The following is a 16,397-nucleotide window of genomic DNA, read 5'->3' on the forward strand; positions in this document are numbered from 1 at the left end:
AATCATACATACAATGGAACACTACTTGGCAATCAAGAAGTTGCAACAGAACTAGAATGTATTATGGTAAGTGAAAGAAGTAAGCCAGAGAAAGATAAATATCATGTGATTTCACTCATATGTGGAATTTAAGAAACACAACAGATGAACATAGGGGAAGGGGACAAAAAATAAAAACAGAGAGGGAGGCAAGTCATAAGAGACTCAAATACAGAACAAACTGAGGGTTGCTGGAGGGAAGGGGGGGATGGGCTAAATGGGTGATGGTTATTAAGAAGGCATTTATTGGGATGAGTACTGGATGTTATATATGTAAGTGATGAATCACTAAATTCTACTACTGAAATCATTATTATATGTTAACTAACTTGGATTTAAATAAAATAAAACAAAAAAATATGTATCTGAAGAAGAAAGAAAATGAAATCAGAAATGAAGTCTAAGTTGCAAGAAAGAATTTGTCAACAAGCAAGGCAAAGATTAAACGTGAAAAAATCCAAAAATAGCACTAAGTGAAACAGTACTACCAACATCTAATTTGGAGGTTTCAAAAAAGCAAGAAATAAGATAACAGACAAGGGCATGTTGGTTGGGAGATGTTTAAAAAAATATTCAGTATTTTTAATAATTTTTCTAATTTTAAATTTATCAAAATAATAAAGTTTCATTTATTGCTTACATTAAAATAGGAAATCAGATTTTCTGATGGTTGATCACTTGCTGAATTTAAGATCATCATTAACTGTTGAATAGTATTCATAACGGTCCTAGAGAAAAAAAAATAGGAAGAATATTAAGCAGTGAAGGAAAGCAAATAAATAAAATGTATCTATTTACCTATTTCACAAGTTAAATCTTCAAACTCACTATTTCTTGTTTATATTTAAGAAGTTCTCTGAAATAAGACTTTACAAAGCCCTTAGTGTACTGTTATTTATAAGGACTTACATTTACTTAAACCTTTAGGAAAGAACATGTTCATAATCACTAAGATCATAATTAAAAACACTGATATGTTTATTTACGAATAAAACCACATTTCAGTACACAATTAATTGGCAAAATTAATGATATTTTAGGAAAAGCACATATAAACTGCTATCAAAATGGTAATTTAAGAAAACATTACAATTCAAGTTTTTCAAATACAGTAGCATATACCCTAAGTCAAATGAAGAAACACATGACTTTACAAAGATTTTCAAGATGAAACAAACATTTTAGAAGTCACCACTGTTAAAGCATAAAATTGGGTCAGTCCCTTAAGATTTCTTTAATGCTATAATTATGTGTGTGTGTGTTGTACAGTAAATACTAATGTTCCAATTTTGGAATGGTAGCACATTGCTACTATAGGTACTGTTTAATAGTGCAAAGAACTATAGAATGCTTATGGCTGAAAGGTTCCTTAAATATTGTCCAGTGAACATATTCAGTGAGAATTTTCTTCCTCTTTTTTGTAACCTCAGTAAGAATTACTCAGTTTGGAAAAAGAACTTGTCTTTACATCTTCTAAACTCTTTTGGTGAAAGTCTTCTTTTAGGAAAAAACATGTCAAACATCCCTGGTTTTAATTTGAATCATCTTTGTTATTATACCAAACTATTTTTTTTATAAACACTTAACATTTTTATTTTATTTTGCTTTATTTTTATTTTTTAATGTTTGTTTATTTTTGAGAGGGAGAGAGAATGAGCATGCACGAGTGGGGGAGGGGCAGAGAGAGTAGGAGGCAGAGAATCTAAAGCAGGCTCCATTCTGTCAGCACAAAGCCCTACATGGGGTTCAGACTCCTGAACTGTGAGATCATGACCTCACCCAAAGTCGAACACTTAACCAACTGAGCCACCCAGCTGCCTCTACACCGAACCATTATACCTCTCTCAACTGATATTTGTACACTCTCACCTTTCAAACATTATTGCTTTTATAACTTGTACATCCTCTAATCTACTTAAGCCACATTGACTAAAGCCACAAATAACTAATTGCTAAAACTAAAAGATCCTTCTCACTTGTTCTGATACCTGATTTCCTTCAAACATGTGACACTCAAACACCTGCTCTTTCCTAAAATTCCCTCCCTCCCTTGGCTTTTTTGGCTTCATCCTCTGAGGCCCCTTCTCATTCTCTTTAACTTCTATCTAGTCCTTAAATGCTAGCATTCTTTAGGGTTCAGCCCTTAGTCAGCCATTCTTGCTATTACATACCTTTACTTCAGGCAACCTCATCTTTCTTTATGGTTTTAACTTTCCCTGATGATTCTCAAATCTGTAAGAGCTTATATCCTTCTGCTTACTACTTCTTCATATCCCATAAATGCCTCATGAATAATATTCTGAATATTATTCATCAAATATTCATCAAATATTTATCAAACCTGTTCTTGTTCCGTTATTTCGACTGCCTACTCTTGGCTTGGATATTCAGCATTTCTCAATTGAATTACTGCAATAGAGCAGTTCATGGATTTTTGACTATGTGTATGGTAATCAGGTCTATGCACGTGTAGTTTAGAAAAATACCTCCTCAGGTTATTCTAATTTGCACCCTTGGTTAAGAACCACTGTGACACATTGAGAGGTCAATTTCTCACTATGTCCTCCTTAGTCCATCCCCTTGCAAACTACTACCATGTAATTCAGAAGCAAAAAAAGAAGGACGAGTTTCAAGAAGAGGGAAAAGCAAGTGTGAAGGTCTTCAAGTATAAAGGAAGAGCTTTAAGCATTCAGGAAACTGGCTAGTTCATCATGAGCAGGCAAACAAGATGAGGTGAGAGAGGCAACAGAAGCTGGATCTTATAGGCACTGTGAAGGAATGTGCATTTCAACTGCAACAGGAAGCAATCAAAGGTTTAATATGGTGAACATGATCTGACTCACATTTCTAGATTACTATTCTGGGGCTCTCTGGAGAATATATTTAGTGGTGGGGAGAGAGGAAAAGTGAGGAGAGTAGACACAGCAAGATCAATTAGGAGGCTACTGCAAAAAAATCCAAAACAAAGAGAAAGAGATCTTGGACAAGGGTGGTGAGACTGCAAATGGAGAACAGGAGATGGACTCGAGGTATTTAAAAGGTAGATTCAACAAGACTTGGTAACAGATTAGATGTAGAAAGTGAGGAAAAGGACAGAAAAATGCTTCTAATCCAAGTTTATGCAGAGCAAAGGATAATACATCTTTTTCTTCTTTATTTACTGAGATGGAACACATTCCCACTCTAGCTTATATTCTTTAAGGACAGACAGAACTATGTCTAATAATCATATCCTCAGCAACTAGTAAAATACCTGACATGCAAAGACCACTCAATATGTTTGTTGTGTGTATATACAAATATACAATAGAATGAACAAACCCAAAGGACTATAAAGGCACAGAATAATAACAACAGTGAAAATCAAAAGAAAATTCATACCTAACTGGAGTCTGTGGAAGCATCGTATTCACCTCTTCATCAGAGTTACTTTTTCGTGGTGTTCTCTGCATTTCAAAACTAAGTAATGATAAACAAAGTCATTAATATACAGTTTGTGCTTTATGAATCAAAAGAGCAGTATATTACCATCATACAAAATGGTAAGTCAATAACAAGTGATAGGAAACAGATGATTCAAAAGCTGTTTAAGTAAATCAAATTTTATTTTTTTCACCATTGTTTTTAAGTTGGGTTTCTTCCACTAGGTTTATGAAAAACAGGTGCACCAATTCATTAAAAATTTTTTAAAAGTTTTTAAAAATTTTTAAAAGTGAAAGTCAGATGCTATCTCTAAATGCTAGATGGTATTACTAACCAAGCTGTTCAGTATTAAAAAATATCAAAGCTTAAGTTTCTTAACCATTACGCCTTCCAAAGACCTTACTTTGACTTAAACTTGAAACATTCTGTATTTAACCTATAAATTATATAGATTTTCAGTTACATATTCAAAAACTTCATGCTAACGACATAAACATAATAAATTTTTTGTAATTACTCTCAATCATTCCTATTTTAGGATTATACATGACAATTCAAGAGAATATACTTTTGTATTAACATTTAAAAAAAGAACCAAGCAATAATAATAGATGAAAGGGTGGGAAAGAGAGACCACTACTTAAGTAAACTAATTACTTCAACAATTTTCTTTTCATGCACATTTTAAAAATTATATTCAATAAAAAATAGTTGTTATAGAGAATAATTCACATTAAATCTCTATTTGTTAATATATGCTTATCAGCTTTATAGAAAGGCATTTGAAGTAACTTATTATAAATGATATTTAAAGATCACAAAGTTGAACAAAAACCTATTTAACCTACATGTATCAATATCAACCTATAATGTTATAGCAAAAGCATCTCAACAAACAGACCATGTACAATACCTGTCTATAGGATCAGCCTGAAGAGTTTTATCATGATCCAGAAATAATCTTGCATCAAGATCTTTGCTTTTAAGGTAAATTTCTTCATATTGTTTAGAGAGACTTTCCACCTCAAAAGAAAAAAAAATACTGGTGATTATCCTTTTCCTATCATTTCACTCTTAGTCCACGAAGTACAGATTTAATTAAAGAATCTTTGTACAGCATACAATTTTATAATATAGACAGAGTTCACATGCAGTAATAATAAAGCATATCTAAAAGTGACATTAAAAAATTGCTATCTTTTTAACTCTAATCTTAAACAGATTTTATGCATGCACCCCATTCATTAGAGTTTTTTGTAGACAATGATCACCAGTAACACAAAATAGTACTGAGACAGATCTGTAAGACAATAAAATTAATTAAAATAATAAATAATACTTATTTTAATCAACTTAATTGCCAAGATGCTCCAAATAGCCCATACATCCCTCACTTTTAATCTTCCACTATGATTATGAATATAAGAATATTTTTCAGGGGCACCTGGGTGGCTCAGTTGGTTAAGCATCCGACTTTGGCTCAGGTCATGATCTCACGTTTGGCAAGTTCAAGTCCTGCAACAGGCTCTGTGCTGACAGCTGAGTCTGGAGCCTGCTTCCGATTCTGTGTCTCCCTATCTCTCTGCCCCTCCCCTGCTCATATTCATTCTCTGTCTCTCTAAATAAACATTAAAAAAAGAATATTTTTCAAACATTATAACAAACCTCCTGATTATACATTCTGCCTATCTTTTCTAAATTCTTTGGTGGCATTCCAACTCCCCGCCCAATGAACATATCACAATGTATTCCTAATCTCAAATACCTTTTCATCTCATTTGTTAGAATCTGTAATTCTTTTGTAAGTTCTGATTCATTATTTTCTAAACATAATTTAAAAACGAATGCCCAGTAAATAACTATTTGGCATGACTTCTGCTATGACTTTTAAAGTCAAAATATTTCTAACCTGACAGAACTAAAATTGAATTTTAAAAGGAGTGGTAGGAAGAAATCCAGCTAGTGTAAACTTTTTTCTATTTAAGTTTTTTAGATAGAACAGTTATTCATGTTAATTAAGTTCAATCACTGTGCCCTATCTTAGTGAGGCGCTAATTATCAATCATTTATTGACTGGCAGCTATTACTGCTATTTGAAAGATGCTGGGGGGCGCCTGGGTGGATCAGTGGGTTGAACATCTGACTTCGGCTCAGGTCATGATCTTGTGGTTTACGAGTTCAAGTCCTGCGTGGGGCTCTGTGCTGACATCTCAAAGCCTGGAGCCAGCTTCGGATTCTGTGTCTCCCTGTCTCTGCCCCTCCCCCACTCACTCTCGGTCTCAAAAATAAACATTAAAAAACCATTTAAGAAAGATGCTGGGGTGGGGGTGTGGGTAGCTCAGTCGGTTAAGCATCTGACTCTTGGTTTCCGCTCGGGTCATGATTTCATGGTTCGTGGGTTCGAGCCCCATGTCAGGCTCTGCACTGGCAGTGTGGAGCCTACTTGGGATTCTGGCTCCTTCTTTCTCTGCCCCTCCCCCAATCACACACTCGTTGTCTCTCCTCTCAAAATAAATAAACAAACAAACATTTTTTTAAAATGCTGGGGTAAAGTTTATTTTAGGATTTCTACTAAAACTGTAATCCTTTCTAATGAAGGAAGAAAAACTACTATGAGTGTCCAAAATTCTTTAGAGCTGTGAACAGGTTATTTTTTGGCATATCAGTTGATAAGAAAGTTCAGTAATACAACATTTGACCCCATTTCTTGCTTCTCTAGTATCTTCTGCACTGCATCCCAATCTTAACAAATTAGCTGGAGTTCACTGAACAGACCAAACTATCATAAATCATTGTCCCTTTGAATCTATAATTTCTAACACTGAAAATATCTTTTTTTCTCATAAAGCTTATTCACTTCAGAAATCACATCTCCAAACAATTTTCCACAAAACCCATCTGCCCCACTTTGGATTAGGTGGATATCACAGCACCATGTGCAGACTTGTATCAGACTCTCGCAGATTCCTCTAATGTTCTATTTCTTTGTCTTTTTCGCACTATGACCTTGTTGACTGTGAGTTAAATCTCTAATGAATAATATCTAGCACAATGCCTGGCACACATTAAGCACTCAATAAATGATTGTTGGATGAGTAAGTTTATTAATTCAAGGACTAGCTACGAATTTGGGGAGTAGAATCAGCAGACTAGCTATCTGATTCCACGTCTTTTGGTCTTGATAACTAATACCAGGTGCTTCTAAAACATTGCTTTAGCACTGAGTACTTGTTGTTCATCATTTATCTAAGTATTCTTTTCTCCACATCTTACCACGTAAAGTTCTAGGTTGTTCTGTTCTCATTGGAGAGCAAGATATTTGAGGCAAAATATGAAAAGAAACAAAGATGGATGGCACACCAGTAAGGTAAAACATTTCTGCAGTACAATCACAGCCATTTCAACCAAATTTCTTTTCAATTAAGTAGTTTAAAGTATTCCAAAGAGATGCTCCATAATATAGTAATGCCAATAATGTTGATAGCATCAATCCATGGATCCTATGCTCAAGGATGTAGAGCAAATCAGAATCAAAATTTGATTGTGCATATTTAATTATACTGTACTTAAATATAATGGCCTTCAGAAATCCAAAAGCCTACACTTTGATTTTTTAAAAATTTCAGTATAAATCAATTTCTAGTGAAAATTATAAATGCTGCTTATTTATACATCTGAATATATACTCAAAAGGTTTTTCTGTTACTTATATAAAGTTGGCTTAGCACAATTCTACTTAGGTTTCTTTCCTTGGGCAAAAAATATTTAATATACAGCAAAGCAACTTTAAGAAATTAGACAGCTATTCCTCCCTCCCAAAAGTCCCAAAACACATTAACTTTTTATTAATTTTTCCTTCCTACCTCTGGAAGTCCATTAGAAGCTACAATTCCAAGAGAATTCATAAAAGGTATGAAATTTTTGAAATAAACATTTTTCACCTGAAAAAGATAAAGTTACAACACAGCCATTAAAATAAAAACCTTAATCTCTGTCACTTTTAACACTAGAATGAAAGTGCTAAATGACATTTTAATCAATGACTTACATTCAACCTAATGTGATACTTATTTATAATCAATTCCATTATTTACTTTTTAATTTACGTGAGGCAGATTTCAAGTCCTAGAATGGAAGTGGAGTAGAGGACTGTTAATGAAACGGGATTTATAAGAAGAAAACCCATTGAAACCAATCTCAGTATTCTGCATTTAACAAATGATGAAAAGATGGCTCCAAAAAATTGGGCAACTTGACCAAAGTTACACAGCTAGGAAGTGGCAGAGCTGGAATTAAAACCCAATGTATCATCAAAGCCAAGACTCTTTACTTCTCCCTACTATCTCTGATTTCTCCCTGAAGCACATTTTTAGGCCACTTCATATTTATCATGATAGCTAGCTTAGGGAACAGTCAAGTATTTTTGCAGAAATTTAGGAAAATAACCTGTTTTTACAAGAAAATAATTTCACACACATAAAGGATACCCCATAATTCAATTCAAAATCACATAAAAATATTTTGTAGAATGATGCATTTTCATACAAACGCATCCTACATTTATTTAACATAGATAATAAAGACTGTAACAGGAAACCTGGAGTCATATTCCAGGCTATTGTGCACTTGCAGTGTGTTACAAAATTTCAAACAACTTACTTATTTTCATTTAACTTCTCAAAATCTGAAGTCTACATATATTAAGGTAGAAATAATATCAGTTCATATCTTCTACTTCACATATAAGTTATAAAAATTGGCTTTTGTAATACTTATTTTGTTTTTTAATTAACTCCCACTTAACTGGAGTATTTATAAAGTAGGTAGTTTTAACTAACCAATTAGTATTAACTAACCAATAATTATATAGCCATAAATGTAACTAATCAATATATAACCAAAAACATTATATGTAAATACCCACTGTCAATTAATTAATGTCAATGACTACCATAGTTTTTAATCAGCTACACTTTAAAAATCATTCCCATAAATATTCTAAGTTACAGAAGTTATTTAAAATGAAAAAATTTTAATCATTTATTCCTGATTTTAGAAATAAAATTTTATAAGTAGTTCTGAAATCCATAGGATTAACAACCAGGAATTAGCAAACTGTATTTATGTCTGTTCATTATCTTAAGGGACTTAGCAATAGACTGGGTTAAAAAATATTTCAACTACATTTGTCAGCTTATTAACAAAGATTATTTGTGATTCTAGAAAGTAAAACACACACACACACACACACACACACACACACACACACACACGTATAAAGTTGATACATCTATATCCACAGGTATATATCTGTATCTTTGCTAAAATTGACAAAAGCCACAGTACTAGAATTTAGGTATCTTGGTAAATCATTCCAACACTTCTTAAACTAAATTTTGAGATCATACTCCATTCCTTCCCAGTTGACAGAGAAATTTCAAAGATGCAACATTTCATACAGCTATCTGGCAGTAGTGAACTGTGGACAATATAACAATCTATGAGAGAAACAGCATTGTACACTAAAAGGAGAAACTGGTAGCAGATTTACCAAAGTCTAGACTCTGTTAGTAATTAGCTATCAATCTCTAGAAGCTCATTCACTCATTACTAAAAGGAGGTTGAGTACATCGTTTCTAACATTCCTTCCAATTCCAACACCCCAGATTCTGTGAACAACATAAGCAATTCCAGGATGTTCAAGTATATCCTCTACCATCCATTAGTATCTGGTGTGATATTTGGAAAGAGTGTATAGGCTGAACAGCAATTTAATGTTGATATTACTTAACACCAGGATTTTCTTGCAGGGTATTTTAAAACTTAGGAATTATCAATAGCCACAGAAGAATCAAAGAACAAATTCATTTGAAAACTACTGCCTTAATGATGCACCTTGCAGTGATTCCTGAACAAGGGAGGCACTCTCTTTAAAATCAAAGTAACTTAATATGAAAAGTAATTTTTTTTCTAAATATTTTGCTGCAAAAGAATTAGCACTAATTACAAAAGCAACTTGTCACGAAAGAAGTATATACTGTTAGGAAGAACTTATATCTAAATCTACTTCATTTTAAAGAAATCATGAAGTTAAATTACCTCATCTATATTACATTCATGTTCTTTACAGAGAACTTCAATAATTCTTGTATCATTTTCTAGTTGTTTTGCTATCCGTGCACTCCTGTTCTGACCTCGCCTTGGTGTTCGAGGTGAACCATTAAAAGGTATTACAGCTGTTTCTGTAAAAATGGTAAATTAGATAAGAACAATTGCACATTCCACTGTATAAAATAATGAAGTATTCTAACTCGGGGGATCAGAAATAATCTTGGTAACATTCTGCTACTTTTATTTATTAGGCTTCATTAAAAGGCTAATAGTCTCATCTATCTATTGAATATTTGTTTTATTTACTGATAATAGCTTTTGCCATCCCTATTCTCTTCTGCCCCCAACCAGCTCAAAAAGAAACAATTATAAACAAGATGTAAAGCCCTATAGGCAAATATGGAGAAGGCAAGGGAAATAGCCAACTTATAAACTTACTCTAAATGTATCCTACTCAGTCTGTAAGGGAAAAAAATGTTTCCTATCTTGGAGAGTCTTAAAAAGTATTTATGGATTTAATTGCTAGACATAGTATAAAAATAAATAAAATTTTAAAGTTTGAGCAAAACCCACAATAAGTTATGCTTTTAAAAATATATATATTAATATGTAAATATTAATATATATGTATTATAATATGATAAAGGGTGATTTTTTAAAAACCATCTGTATTGTTTTCAGTATTCCCCATTTAAACTGAAAATGGATTCAACTATTAAAAGAGATTACAAATGACTAAATATAAAATGTATTAACTGCCTCCGGGCCTAACCACCAATTTACAGGAAATTGAGAGAATATAGGAACATGTTAAACTATATAACAAAATGCAGTCAGAAAAAATTAAACCATGTGAAGCTGCACAGAATAAACCACCTAATTACTTAATAAATCAGTTACAAGAAAAAAAAAAGAGACAGATAGAAAAGGAAGTTTTTTTGTCTCAAAAGCGTATCAACCAGTCATAAGGTATAGATCTTATTTAGATTCTGATTTAGTCAACCTGTAAAAAAAAAAGTTTTAAAATCACTTTTAAAAGGCAAGTGAAAATCTGAACACTTACTAGATATTTGGTGGTATTAGGTTAGAAATCACTATTGATTTTCAGGTGTGCTAATAGTCACTATGCTTTTTAAAAAGACTACCTTTTAGAGATACATACTAAAATTTGTAAGAATGAAATGGTATACAAAGATGTGCTTCAAAATAATATAGCTGATGCAACTAGGCAGCAGATGGGGCTCCTGGTTGACCATAAGTTATATGTTGAAGGCACGTGATTAAGTACATGAGGCTTATTATACTACTGTCTACTTTTGTATATTCATCTGGAATTTTCATAATAAAAAAGTAATTAAAAGTTTACCATACTCAATTTAACACCTCATCCTGGTTTCTCCTTAACATAGCACTTAGAAAATTAAAACATGTGTTTGAATAATCCAAAAGAACAAAGCCTGTCAACCTAAAGTAACATCCTACATGAACTTCCTAAACTTGTAAAAATTGAAAAAAGTGAAGAAAAGACATATAATCATTACAGAATCAGAAATTTTTAAAATATATTGTTTTGTATTTTTTTCTCCCATTTTGGTTTCTGCTGCTGATCTTTTTCTGTCAAACCACGTTCAATACATTTTTCCATGAAACTATCGTTCAGGAAGATTAATTAGGCTTCAGTTTTTCAGCCACTTTCAACACCACTTTTGACTTCCATGTTTTGATCTGTCCTCTATTCCTTTTAGTATTATTAATACTTTCATCATTTTAGGAGCAAGGAAGCAGTTCGGCCTAGTTAAGTTTACATTTTTCTGTGGTATAATAAATGATTTTGAAATTCTACTCTTGATGCCACCAAAAGAAGCAATTCCATTCTAAGAGGAATATACTCATCTTTGCTTAATACTCTCTATTTCAACAAGTTATTTTCTTTTTATTTTTTTTTTTAGCAACAGTTACTTTCACTTAAAAACACTTCTCACCTCATCACCCACTGAAGTAGATGACAATTATATGCAAAAAAAGTTAGTCACATAATAATTAGCATCCAATAATACAATTTAGGTAATCTCCTCCTGCAGAATGGGCTACTCTTTCTCATGAAGTTTCACCCATATCTGTGCCTTACCTCTTATTTTCTCTTTACTAGGAATATTCTACCCCAACTTTGCCTAACCCTCAAATGCTATCTACTCTTCAACACTCAGTTCATATCCACCTCTTTTATATGGTCTTCCTTGGTCTTCCCCTGCTTTCTCGTCGCTTGAACTCTCATAGCATTTACTATATTTTGACCCAGATCACTTAGAAAGTGGTAATATACTGATTACTTACTTACTTGTCTTATCTCTACTTCTATACCTTATACTACTTGAGGGCAGAGTCCAGGTCTGATTTCTTTTTTATCATCCCTTCAGCTCTAGAACTATGTTTTGGACCTAGTCGATATTAAATAAACAACTGTTGAGTAATGATGTAGAAGGTGCATAAATTATTTAAAATACTTACTATATGGTTCTTTAAGCAACGCAGGAGGTGAGAGTTTAATAAAATAATCAAGGACACAGAGCATTAACTGAAATGAGATGACGAGATCATCTTCCATTTGTAACACTTCCCCTGAAAATAAAGTAGGTTCACATTGTAAAGTAACAGACTAGAAACGGAGATTGAGATCTTTAAATCAGGGAAAATTGTAGGTATGGGCATATGCATATACTCATTTATTTAAGAGTCACTAAAGGCATATTAAAGCTTAAAATTTTTTGTTTCACAAAAACTCAAGATTTGAAATATATAAAATATAAATGAAATATATAAAAGGTTATGAAATTATAAATGAAGTATAAATCTACCATGAGAATTTGACATTTAGCTATTATCATTATAATTCATTCCCTATGTCTAAATTCATTTTGTTTCTGGAGCATCTGGGTGGCTCAGTTGGTTAAGCATCCAACTTTGGCTCAGGTCATGATCTCACAGTTCGTGAATTCAAGTCCCATGTCAGGCTCTGAGCTGACAGCTCAGAGCTGGAGCCTCCTTTGGATTCTGTCTCTCTCTCTCTCTCTCTGCCCCTCCCCCACTCATGCTTGCTCTCTCTCCCTCTTAAAAATAAGTAAACATTAAATAAGTAAGTAAATACATAAAATGGTCAAGTGAAGTCAGATCAAATCCTCCTCCAATACCCAATAAAATAAAGGAAAACATGTTCTGGCTAAGTGTCAGTACCAACACCAAATTTAAGAGATACTGACTCAGAGTATCCTCATCTTTTCCTCCTCTTACGTGGAGGGCACAGAAATTGCTGATGAGAGAAGGGTAAAAGAGAGGAAGTAAATGGTAGCTAACTTTCTGATAAACACAGAGACTCCAGTATATTGTGCTGAACTGGGGGCCAATCTGAATCCCAACACAATCCTGTTATGGAAACAGGATGTAATTATCACTATAACTGTTCTATTGTAGAGTTCATTCTAACAAGAATCTCAGAACAACAAAGACTCATACCATTCCAGATAAATTCTCCACTTTCTCCCTCACCCCGACTAAAAATAAATATAATAAAAAGGCTGTACTCATATTGTAGCTCTTTGGGGAATACAACGAGCCAAAGATACAATGCAAAGTGAGTGAAAAGAGATTTATTCACACTACATCAGAGAAAACAGAACATCAAACACCAACCACAACAGAGAAACTAGAACATCAGGTCAGGGTTGCCTACAAAAAGTCCTAGTAACATGAGGTGGGGGAGAGCATGAGAAACACAGCAATTATGCAAACACAGTACAGAAAATAAAACAAGAAAAGAAATAAAAGAATCACAATGTAAGAAGGGGAAAAAAAATCAGAGAACCCAATCTGGAAGATAATATACGAGAAGAAAATGCCCTATGACTCCTTGCACTAAGAAATAAAAAGCACAAGTTATATAAAAATAAGGAGCTAGAAAAGCTAAGGAAAAACTGAGGACCAAATAACACCATTACAAACACAGTTTAGCTCAAAACAGAAGAAAGGCTTGAGACAAAAAACAGTTAATACATAAGAAAAAGACCAAAGATCAGAATAATATGAGAAAAGATACTAAATATGGAGGACAAAAACAATCCAACATAAGACAGCTAAGTTCCTGAAACAGAATAGAATAGCACCTAACTGAATAGAGTAATATTTAAAAATGTAGCGCATGAAGGGTTCCTGGGTGGCTCAGTTGGTGATCTCCTGGTTCATGGGTTCAAGCCCCACGTTGGACTCCATGCTGGCAGTGCTGACCCTGCTTGGGATTCTCTCTCTGCCCCTCCCCCACTTGTGCTTTCTCTCTCTCTCTCTCTCTCTCAAAATAAATAAACTTGAAAAAATGCAGTATGTTAAGATTTCTTTGAAATAAAGTGCAGACCTTCAGTTTAAAAAGAGATACAGTGTTACAAGAAAAACTAATACAGAATAATAAAAAACAAAAGAGATATTCTAGTTAAGATAATGAACCTCAAACTTAAAAAAAAAATCAAGTATTTAGACAGTAAATAAGTGGGGGCGCCTGGGTGGCTCAGTCAGTTAAGCATCTGACTTCAGCTCAGGTCATGATCTCACAGTCCGTGAATTCAAGTCTCGCATCAGGCCCTGTGCCAACACCTCAGAGCCTGGAGCCTGCTTCGGATTCTGTGTCTCCCTTTCTCTCTGCCTCTCCCCCACTCGCACTATCTCTCAAGAAAAAAAAAAAAGTAAATAAGGGGCGGAAATTAAGCTAGTCTCCAATTTTTTAATAGCAATGTTTAATGCCATAAAACAGTGTCCTGAGGAAAACAAGAATGACACAAAAATAGGATAGACAGCCAAGTGGTCCTTCAAGTATAAAGCCTATGGACATGACTCATAAACAACACAGAGAATATGGTGCCAAAAAGCCTTTTTTGAAAAACTCCTTCTTGGTAAAATCCAGCCAACTAAAGATGAATCAAAATAAAGAACTCAGAAATGGAGAAGCTGTAACAGAGAAGTGACAATAAACTTAGAATCCACCAAAACAGAGAAGTGAGAATAAACAAGTAATTTTAATTATAGAAGAGAATGTATGTGTTATAATCTTTGATAATGTTAATACGAAAATGCAAAAATCTTAAAGTAGGGAATGGGGAGGTAACAGGAAGAGTGGTAATATTAGTGCTCTTTTCTTTCAAGCAGATTAATACCTTTAAATCGAAACACAAGGTAAAATTAAAAAGATTGTAACCTTAATTTTTTAATAATGTTTTATAATCTTAGAGAAATTATAACTGGAATGACAGTCTAATTTTAATGATAATTATTTCTAGGTAGGTTTTGGGTAATTTTTCTACACTTTTCTTTGCATTTTCTGTATTATTTGAATTATGTGTTGTGACTGTATCATCTTTATAAAAACAGTAACATTATTCTTAAAAAAAAAAAAAAAAAAGGCAAGAAGGATAAAAGGATATTAGAAACAGAAATGAAATAAGACATTTCCAAAGCTGCTTCCAGTGCCATAATTACAAGAACTTGCTAAGAGTTCACAAGCCACACAGAGAATTGGGGAGTGGGGGAGTGGGAGTAACATTAAACTGAATAAAAAATTGAGCGTAGTTCAAAAGAATTATCAATTATTGCATTTGAAACATTCACATGGAACAAAAACAATGACTTTACCTTTAGCTAGTAAAAATGTGATCCAAGAAGCTTTTAGCACCAACATAGAGTTTATTTCAGTAGATAGCCTGGTAAACAAATAAAGCAGAAAAAAATTTTACACTGACAGTCTTCAACTATTTTTTTCCTTTTACTTATTTATTTTGAGAGAGAGAGAGAGTACATGCACACACAAGGTGCAGGTAGAGAGAGGCAGAGAGGGAGGGAGAATACTAAGCAGGCTTCACCAACAGTGTGGAGCAACTGAGACACCCAGGCACCTCTTCCTTCTTTTTAAATTACAGGCCTAAGTTGATTGATTGCATAAGAGAATACAATCCATTTTAAATGTACAATTTACACATTAACTCAATTTGCTTCAATTCAGTGAGTGGTTTTACCAATATTTATATTTAGCCCATGTACAAAATGTACAAAATACATTTTGTAAAGGAAATATTTAATATTTCAATTCTAATCGAAAAATATGCATAAAAAGTGGTATACTATGATGTACTTGGTTTCCAATTACTTAATACTTTCCTGCCCTTTGCTTTCTAATTAAAATCAACATTTAAGCAGAGAGAGGTTTGGGTGACTCTACTTTACTAATTTAACACTATGCTTTGATAACTTGTTGGTATTAACAACTGGAATAGATTAATTAATAAACATATAATTTCCCTTTATATCAATCATCTTCAATACCACTAGTTCAGTGGGGCAGAATATCTCATATACTACTCATACCATTTCCAAAGAAAATCTCTAGAGCTCTTACATGGGTATACTGTTGGAGCATGTACCATATACATTTAAAAAGACAATTTGGAAATTTTAATATACACTTCACATTTACTCTTACAAAAACACTATGCTTTTAGTCTTACTAAAGTTAATAAAGTGCTTATAACGGACCCTCAAAAAAGATTTAGCCAGTGAATACGCATTTTCCCCTGAGCAGGTGATATGTTGCACTGAATGAACTTCCACCCTATTAGTTCACCTTGCAGTAAAGGACATGTATTTCGTACCACTGTCTTTGTGAGAAGGTAAGTAATCTGCACAGAGTATAAATCTATGACCTTAATTTATGAGGTAGCATGCTATAATCTATCAAACTAACCCTGCATGTTTGGGATTATTCCAGAAAAATCTTTAAAAAAAAAAAAAAA

The 16,397-nt window shown here is 33.2% G+C and overlaps 1 protein-coding gene across 1 annotated transcript in view; it reads right to left on the reverse strand.

The window, feature by feature from the left end:
- RB1 (RB transcriptional corepressor 1) overlaps positions 1-16,397 on the reverse strand; it is a 170,095-nt gene that overhangs the window by 100,623 nt on the left and 53,075 nt on the right. The window contains exons 6-12 of the mRNA XM_042915907.1: positions 15,244-15,311; positions 12,082-12,192; positions 9,562-9,704; positions 7,326-7,403; positions 4,376-4,485; positions 3,421-3,498; positions 680-767 (exon numbers count right to left, since the gene is read on the reverse strand). Coding sequence (XP_042771841.1) covers positions 680-767; positions 3,421-3,498; positions 4,376-4,485; positions 7,326-7,403; positions 9,562-9,704; positions 12,082-12,192; positions 15,244-15,311 — 676 coding nt within the window. The remainder of the gene's footprint in view (positions 1-679; positions 768-3,420; positions 3,499-4,375; positions 4,486-7,325; positions 7,404-9,561; positions 9,705-12,081; positions 12,193-15,243; positions 15,312-16,397) is intronic.

The sequence above is a fragment of the Panthera leo genome, chromosome A1 (assembly GCF_018350215.1).
Source record: "Panthera leo isolate Ple1 chromosome A1, P.leo_Ple1_pat1.1, whole genome shotgun sequence".
Lineage (NCBI taxonomy): Eukaryota > Metazoa > Chordata > Mammalia > Carnivora > Felidae > Panthera > Panthera leo.